We start from the raw sequence: 9,600 nt of genomic DNA, 5'->3' as shown, positions 1-9,600 counted from the left end.
TGCATAATATGCACGAGATAGACAGAGAATATGAACCGATAGTCGTCGGTCGGCGAAGTCTTATCGCTGATATAATATTATCGCCAGACACCAAAGTTACTTTAATCTAATATATTATTATCTAACATATTATTACTTATTGGGTAATTAGGAAAGTTGTTATATAATAAAATATGAAACATATTTTTTGAATGTAGGTATCTAGTATCTTAATCAAAAAAAGATACTAGATACAAGTCTATTAAGTATTTAAATACCGATTACAAGATAGATTCAAATTATGTATCTCGATACAAGATACAATTGTATCTAAGATACTGCCCAGCCCTGAGTAGAAGCCATGAAGCAAATATTTACAATAAATTATATAAATATATATTATAACAGATATATACATTTTTAAAAAATAGCTTGCCTTCTTCCAGTTTTTGAAACCAGTCTGAGTAAAACTATCTATGCAATTATCATTAGAGCCACTACTATAATTACGGCAAGCAAAGCAATAAATTGCATCTTTAGAAACACTATATTCTAACCATTCATGCTGATTATAATGTGATGCATTAAAGCTTCGATATTGTGTTCCAAATCTAGTCATAAGATATGACTGAAATAACGAAATAACATAAAAATACAATTATTATTGTCGGCATAAGCATTCGAATACCTATTGATTTTGATGTTCTATAGGTAACAAAAAACAATCAAAAAACCTTCAAAATTGGACGCACTGGTTCACTTAATATGTTTCCTAGATCAGCGTTTCCCAAACCATGGGTTGCGAAAGTTTTTTGGTGGGTCGCGACTCGTGGTTACGATTACAGTTATTTTAGCTGTAAATTGATAAATTCTTATGTTATACTTTATTTCATACTCTATAATAATAATGTGAAGTCTAACAAGTATTGTAGAATCAATGACGTAAAGTTATTACGATTATAGAATATTTCTTATCTTATCGGTAAATGTGCTAATGACTAGTGATTAGTCGATGCGATCGGTCTCGGTCGTTTGTCCATAATCCATAGTAGGTATGCAGTTGAGCAATGAGCGGTACATCGAGACTACGAAAAGTTTAAGTTTACGATTAAACACACATTTTTAACTATTTTAACAAATTTTTACCTAATGGATAAATTTATGATTCGTAAAACTACAGCCAGCGGTACTAGCCAACCAATTCCATCAGGCAGTTCAGTACGAAATAAGAAAACGTCAGGTAATCGTAGTTTTATTACAGATTTTATTAAATTTGGATTTCAACGTTATGAAAATAATAAAATGGTTCAACCACAATGCGTTGTCTGTGGAGAAATTTTAGCCAATGAAAGTTTAAAATCCTCCAAATTAAAAAGGCATCTTGATACCAAACACCCAAATGTAAAAAACAAACCTATCGAATATTTTAAACGCTTAAATGACCAGTTTAAAAGTAGTACAAATGCAATGAAGATGTATTGCCACAATACAGTTTCTGCTGTGAAGGCTTCATATTTATTAGCATATAAGATTGCTAAAAATAATAAACCTCATACTATTGGTGAAAATCTTATTCTGCCCGCTGCAATAAATAGGTGTACAGAAATATTAGGACAAGAAGCGGCAAATAAATTAAAAACAATACCAGCTTCAAATAATACTGTTCAGAGACGCATTGTTGATATAAGCGAAAATATAAAACAACAATTATTAACCATATTAAGCTCAAAATCCATATTTCCATTTTTTATTCAATTAGATGAAAGTACAAACGTTCAAAATAAAGCTATATTATCTGTATTTATAAGGTATTATTATAACAAGAATATTCACGGAGATTTTTTGTACTGCAATAGCTTGAGCACAACGACAACCGGTGCAGATATTTATAGCTCTTTAGACAATTTTTTTTTGGAAAACAGTATTCAATGGACAAACTGTGTAGGTGTAACTACTGATGGTTCGGCATCGATGACGGGTAAACATGTTGGTGTGGTACGACGTATAAAAGAAGTAGCCCCAGATGCCGAATGGACTCATTGTATGCTTCACAGAGAGGCATTTGTGTCAAAAAAAATGTCAACTGAATTAAATAAAGTTCTTAGTGAATCTGTTAAAATTATTAATTTTATTAAATCTGGAGCATTAAATAGTAGACTGTTTTACAAACTCTGTGAAGAAAATGAACAAAACGTTAAATCACTTTTACTTCATTCAGAAGTACGTTAGCTTTCTCGAGGAAAATGCCTATTCAGACTATTTCAACTTCGTCACGAAGTCTTAGAATTTCTCAACAACAAAAATTCCGATTGGAAAAATTATTTTTGTAACAGTAAATGGCTAATTAAGTTGGCAGACATATTTATTAGATATTTTTACCATGCTTAATATTTTAAATTTGTCGATTCAAGGTAAACATTTTGACATTTTTGATCAATGAAAAAAAATTGCTTCGTTCATAAAAAAATTATTATTTAAAAAAAAAAGTAGAAATAGGAAATATTGATATGTTTTTTGTACTTATCTAGTTTCTTGAAGAAGACGACTCAGCGAATGTCAATGATATCAAAACAATTATTTCATTGCATTTAAATCAAATATCAATTGTATTAAATAAATATTTTCAAAAATATATTCGTGACGATTTTCAACGGATTGAAAATCCTTTTACTGTTTCTATTGAAGAGTTGAACTTCAATACGCTTCTTGATACTCAGATTATCGATCTTTCGTGTGATAAAACTTATGAAAATAAATTTAAAAATAAAACTCTTGTAGATTTTTGGTGTGCAGTATATAATGAATATCCAGAATTTTCGATTAATGCAATAAAAAAATTATTACTTTTTCTTACCACTTATTTATACGAAAAATGATTTTCTACCATGGCCAATATTAAAACAAAACAAAGAAACATATTAGATGTCACACATGACATGCACATCAGTTTATCTGAAATTGAATCCCAATGGGAAATTTTATGCAACAGCACCCAGAATCAAAATTCACACTAAATTCAGCAACTTTATATTATACTAATTTTTTGTATTTTTTTATAATTTATTTTATTTATTTATTTATTTATTATTATTCAGTATATTATATTTTATAAAAACTCAATGATATAATTGTTTATAATAAAAATCTTATTTATTTACAATTTACACTTTTACAGCATACTTTTTTTTTTTTTTTAGCGAGGGGTCGCGTACCTAATAAAGATTAAATTTATGGGTCGCCATTGCAAAAAGGTAGGGTGACACAGATCACTTGGATCACACAGACTACTTGGATCACATAGATCCTTTTGATAACACAGATCAGATGTTAACGATTAAGTTCTTGTAGACTTCTTTATGCAGTTGTTTGCAGGACCTCTCAGTATACAATGTTCTTAGTGACGAATCTACCATGACCATCACCACACATACCAACTCTTATGGATTGTGAGTTCCTCACTCGCGAAAAAGCTACGTACAGTTGTCCGTGCGTGAACACCGGTGAAGGTAGAAGCAATCCAACACTATCAAACGTTTGTCCCTGTGACTTGTTAATGGTCATCGCAAACGACAAACGTACAGGGAACTGTACTCTTCGCATTATGATGGGCAGGTCATCTTCGCCACACGACGTGAGTGATATCACAGGTATGATTATTTCTTACTGTGCACCACCAGACAACATCCTCGCCTTGAAGTTGTATCGTCGCAGTTCCGTGACAACCAATCTCGTACCGTTGCAAAGGCGTCTTTTAGAATCTAGGTTCCTAAGCAACATGACAATCGAACCCACCTTTAGCGTTAAGTTGTACGGCGGCAGTCCGTCCGGTTCCAGAGTGTTGAGGAACTCTGTCGGATAATTGGCCACTTCGTCGGGGTCATCGACCACAACAGTGTCTATGGCCGTGTAGCTCCGTTGAGCTCCATCGATGTGTTGTAACGCCGTGTGATTGACCTTCCTGCAATCGTCGTTCTTGGGACATAAAATTATTTTCCGAGCAAACTCGTCGATGTTTGCCAACGACATTTGCTGCGGTAAAACAAAATCAATCAAATTAGCGATGTCATATACCATTTCTCGGGGGATTTCGACGCTACCCCGAACATCGTAGACCGCTGGCAACTGACCGCTCCCGAGCTGTAACAACCAAGTAACAAAGTCCACGTCGTTGTCGGCACACATGTTTCGCGTCAGACTGAGTTGTTCCAAGTCGCGCCACAGAGAGTTATATTTAATCGACGACCTTACAATGTCACTCCTTGTCCCTCTGCGCACGACAGGCAGTATCTGTCTGAAGTCGCCGGCAAACAGGACCGGTTTCCCACCAAACGGTAATTCCGATCCCATGATGTCCATAAGGAATTTATTGACCACCTTGAGTTGTAGTCCCGGTAACATTGGCGCTACATCCCAGACGATGAGTGCCGTGTCACGTATCCTTTGAGCACGCAGCGATAGCATGGTGATGGTCGATGTCGAATCGTCAGTCAGCGTACGGAATGGCAACCCGAACGTCGAGTGCACCGTCATGCCGCCGTCCATCAGCGATGCTGCAATTTCTGTAAATGCAACGGACCTAACCTCGCCCTTGGTTGCGAAGAGACCATATGAGGAATATAAGCGTCGTTTTACCTGATCCTCCGAGTCCGTCGACGTAGAACATTTTTGAGCAATTTCTGTTGTCGTTTATGGCCGCCATCACACTATCGAACACTGTCCATTATTCGTCGTTCAAGCCATTCAATTGTACAGCCCAGCGTACCGCCGCATCTATTGCACACAGAATGTCATCATCAGTGTCTTCTTCTAGCATTGCGACGGCCAATAGAAGTAAACTGTAGTGTTATGGACTTAAGACTAAGTTAATATGACCATGCCTCGTGCCAAGAGTGATGCATATGCTACTATGACCATGACACGTGTCGGGATAGTAAGCGCACCAATAATTATAGTGCACTAATGATGCATTTAAGATGTTATTGCACATTATCAAATCCAGGTCCGAATATGCAACAACAACTACAAGGACACCTGGTTCCATCCAGAAGACTACGATTCGACGCAAACAAGAGACGCACCACAATATATAAGGAAGCCCAAAGACCAGCAACGGCAGATGTACCAAAGCTATCAACACCTGAGCACTTTCACGACACTCAGCCACTTATTTTATTAGTTACATGTATTTCATGTATACACAATAAAGACATTATTCGTTATTAAGTTTAACTTTCGTTCAAAATAATCATTTGGATTCAAATCTGATAATTATTACACAGATATATGTTACAAAAGTATAAAACCTAAGAAGTATCATTTAAGTAACTGAATATATTTAAGTAGGTCGTGAAAAAATTATTTAGGAATTTTTTTTTATTATTTAAGGGCAATTGATTTATTTTAAATATTATTGAGAAAATATTGAGTTATTATATTATTATTGAGGGCATATTGTTGAATTATTGAGATTATTATTGAGAATTATTAAAGGGCATATATTATTGTAGTTGATTGTAAAACGTATCAAATGAGTGTGAAAGCAATTTATGGAGAACACAGGTACATCTCCTTTGGAAGTAGCTAATCCATCGAATAAGACGTCTTTAGAGACTGGTATAATAATCGATCACTAGATACGTAACATTTAAATGTAAATTTTCACAAATTTTAGAAGCCAAAAATATTTTTTTAATTTTAAATAAATATATTATCAATTATAATGTCTAAATAATTATTAAAATATATAATGTTCACAAATATTTAGTCAGTATTAGGTCAGGCCATGGCCTGACTGGCCTGACCCGTAGTTTCGCCTATGATTTTGAACACACTGAGTTAACGTTCGGGAGAAAACCGCGTGTTAAGAAAATGGTTACCATAAAATTAGAGGAAGCATTTAAGCTTATACCTATGTGTACGGGAGAAGACGATATCTATCCGTTCATAAATGCATGTTATATGACAGTAAATTTGGTTGTAGAAAAATCCGCACCGACTTTAGTTAAATATATAACAACTAGGTTATCCGGTAGAGCATTAGAAATCATAAAATATAAAAATGTTACTAAATGGGTATACATTAAGAGTTATTTGATGGATGCTTTTAAAGATACGACAACCGCTTCAAGTTTGCAGATACAATTAAATTCCATTAAGATGCATCATGATGAGGACGTCAATGATTATTGCCATAGAGTAGAAAAATTATTATAAATTATGTACTGCGTTCATACTTAATAAAGAGGAATCAGAAGCAAAAGTAATTCGCGAAACTTTAAAAGAACAAACACTGAATATTTTTATAAATAAATTAATAAGTCCTATAAAAACAATTGTAAAGGCATCAAACCCTAAGACATAAGAGATAGCTAAGCATTTGGCAAAAGCGGAGAGATAGGATATAAGTCAGAAAGAGATAATTATAGGTACAGGAACGATTTTTCTAATAATAGAGATAATTATAATTTTTCACGACTAAACAATAATAATTTTCAACGTACAAATAATACAAGAAATTATAACATGAATAATCATATCAGTAATTTTCAATCAGATAATATACACCAATAAAGAAGGAAGAGAAAACAAGGAGGTTGATCAAATATAGAATACCTGTAATAAAGTGAAGACAATAGTATAGAACTTTAAGATAAGTTAATAATAAATATAAATAATGATTGATAAAATAATAAATAGTAGAGTAGAATATAATTAGGAATTAGATTAATAAAAATTTTGGAAATATGGTTTTATTCGAGAGTAATGTAAAAGAAACTATAGGCACACTTTTAGAAGCATTAAAAGAGTATTATATAGTGACAGAAATTGCGAAACAATATAATTTTACATCAGGAATAAAATATGAAATAAAACGTAAGTTAAGAGTTAATTTGTTTTTACCGGTTAATAAAGTAATAGGTGATACACTGTATGTAATACAGAGCAATCTTTATATAATATTTCTAGTAACATAAAAAAAAAATAGTAATTGTCAGAAGTCAACATACGAAAATATATTATAAGGCGGTAGGGAGACACTATTTCCAATCTGTTTGTTACATTTATTTTTTTCCCAAAAGTTCTTTTTCACAATACCATTTTTCCCGGAAGTTCTTTTTCACAATACCATTTTTCCCAGAAGTTCTTTTTCACAATACCATTTTTTCCAAAAATTCGTTTTACACAATATCATTTTTTCAAAAAATATTTTATTTTTTTTCGAAATTATATTCCCAATACAAAACAGAAATGATTTATTGTTAATTTTAAAATGTATAAATAATAAGTATAAAAAGTATAATTTAAAAAAAAAGTACTATAAAAAAATAAGTGTATTAAAATTTTAAATTATAACCAATGGCCGTGAGGTATGCAATAATATCATTGTTATTAACAAATTCGTCGTATTTAGTAAAAATATTATATATTCGTTCCTCTATTTTCAGTTGTACCTTATTACGAGATTTCCTTATTTTTTGTCCCAGATGCAGTTGTCTTAACATGCACTCAGTGTCAGCTTGTTCTTTTCCAAGTTCATTGAAAAATTAGTAGACACTAGGATGTTGTCGTCCAACAACCACTTGGAACCGATTATGCCAGCCTTCTGATAAATTATTTGTTCTTGCCAATCGTTGGAGTACTGAATGGTACTGGTTTCACAGTTTTGGAGGGAATCTGGGTTCAGTTCCTTTCCTCCGACCTCTGGCTTGTCTCCCACGGATGTAATTTATCTACATTAAATATTTAAGTTATAAGTTATATTTAAAATTTGAATATTAAATTATTTATATTAAAAAATAATTTACCTCAAAATATTCTGCAATTGGCATATACTCGTCTGGTATTTGTTCTAATAAAACATCAAATGATTCGACTACTTTTTCTGGCGGCACAAACGTTAAAGCACCGGTCATCTGAGCTGCGATCTTTATGCTACGATTTTCTGGATTATTATACTGACTTTGTAACCCTTCTGCCTGTATACGACGATAACGACTTTGACAAAGATGAAATAAACAAGTGTGTATTCCAACTCCAATTATTGTTTTCGTCGCATTTATTATTGATTGTTCGAAATCCGTCATCACAAATTGTGGTTTTACAAAATTTATTCCAAATTTTTGTGCCTTTGAAAGTATAACTTCATACGCTGCTTCTTCTTTTGACTCCAGTAATGCATATACCAACGGAAGTCCAATAACTTGATCAGTTCTATTAGTTGTCTGTGTGGTGGATCCTAGTATGGGAAACAATTGAAAAAATATTGTTGGAACAACTTTAAATGTTCCGTCAACAAACCAGGTAGGGCTGTTCATTAAAAGTCTCAAATTGTCTTTTGTTGCAAAAATTATTATTCTTCCACATGTTAACTGATAATCAACATCTTCAAATGAATCGTATAATAAAAATTGTTCTCCTGCTATAGTTTGTTTAAACTTAATTGGTAATTCATGCAGTTCGTTCATACTTCGAGGGTTCGAAGGCATATTGTTTACACGTTGTCGTGTTATTGCCTTCTTTATATTTTGAAGCTCAGGAAGTTCTGCTAAAATTACAGCTGGTACTTGTTGCAATCCTGTTCTTAAGATTTGTGCTGGGGGTGCTTCAGGATATTCACTTGCTTTTCTTTTTACATCTGTCATAACTTTTAAGGCATAAACTTCTTCTTAATTCGGTGCGTGGTCATGTATAGAACTTTGAGGGCCTTTATGGATTATTATATTATGTCCAGAATTACTCGTTATAGCCCGAGCAGAGCATTCACTTCTTTTACGACAACACCAATAAAATCGACCTTGGTTTTCCGAATGTTTATAATATAGATATCCATCACATGAAGGCTTTCCTCTTCCATTCAAATTTATAATTTCGGCCATAATTATAATGAATACGCTTGGTTAATATAAATGCGATTTAATATACAAAAAATACACGTTAATATACGTAAGTTAATCTACGAAAAATTACACATTTGGTCACAACTGTCAAAATGAAACTAAACAATAAGGTATAAAGATATTCGATAATCGATACCGAACGATAAATATCCGATTAACCAAGCAATAAAATGATAACATATGAGTCGTGTATTGAATATCGTTAAATGTATAAATGTCATAATATTGTATATACATACATATGTATACTTATAGCTTTTAACCATAGCTGTTTGTACCGATCTATTTAATTATATCAGTTGCTTATCATTCGTGTCGTGCTGTCGTTGAATTTATTATTTTAATGTTTTTGAAGTACTTAATAATGTCCGCGAAAAAGCGTTAAGTTGATGATGAAAATAGAACTTTTAACACCTCATGGAGAATGACTATTCATTTATTATTTCGAGACTATTATCTAAATTATATGACTAGTGACTATGCACTAATGGTTTTACAACAATTAGATTAGAATTTTGTTTTTTTTTAACTATAATTTTTTTTGAAAAATATTAAACTTGTAAAAATGTATACCGGGAAATGTTTTTATGGTAAATATTGAAATTGGAAAAATTGGAATGGAAATATTAGATTTGGGAATAGTAAAATTGGGAAAAATTAATTGGGAAAAATAGATTGGGAAAACTGTATTACAATCTATAAGGCGTTATTGAACTTAAAACAG

General features: G+C 32.4%; 3 protein-coding genes across 3 annotated transcripts; 1 reads left to right on the top strand and 2 right to left on the bottom strand.

The window, feature by feature from the left end:
* The first annotated feature begins 1,281 nt into the window (after positions 1-1,281).
* On the top strand, positions 1,282-2,208 carry LOC114121391 (SCAN domain-containing protein 3-like). The gene has a single exon (XM_050210045.1). It carries the CDS (start codon positions 1,282-1,284, stop codon positions 2,206-2,208), a length of 927 nt encoding a protein of 308 aa, XP_050066002.1.
* A 1,224-nt stretch (positions 2,209-3,432) lies between these two features.
* LOC114130971 (uncharacterized) lies at positions 3,433-4,377 on the bottom strand. Its single transcript, XM_050210047.1, has one exon. It carries the CDS (start codon positions 4,375-4,377, stop codon positions 3,640-3,642), a length of 738 nt encoding a protein of 245 aa, XP_050066004.1. The 3' UTR covers positions 3,433-3,639.
* Positions 4,378-7,474: 3,097 nt separating this feature from the next.
* On the bottom strand, positions 7,475-8,063 carry LOC126555079 (uncharacterized). Its single transcript, XM_050210044.1, is given in 3 exon segments — positions 7,475-7,627; positions 7,629-7,709; positions 7,785-8,063. Coding segments are annotated over 3 exon segments (513 nt in total).
* Between the last annotated feature and the right edge of the window lie 1,537 nt (positions 8,064-9,600).

This window comes from Aphis gossypii, unplaced genomic scaffold (genome assembly GCF_020184175.1).
Source record: "Aphis gossypii isolate Hap1 unplaced genomic scaffold, ASM2018417v2 Contig00699, whole genome shotgun sequence".
Taxonomy (NCBI): Eukaryota; Metazoa; Arthropoda; class Insecta; order Hemiptera; family Aphididae; genus Aphis; species Aphis gossypii.
Note: the sequence above shows the minus strand (reverse complement) of the source record. Positions and strands in the feature narration are given on the sequence as shown.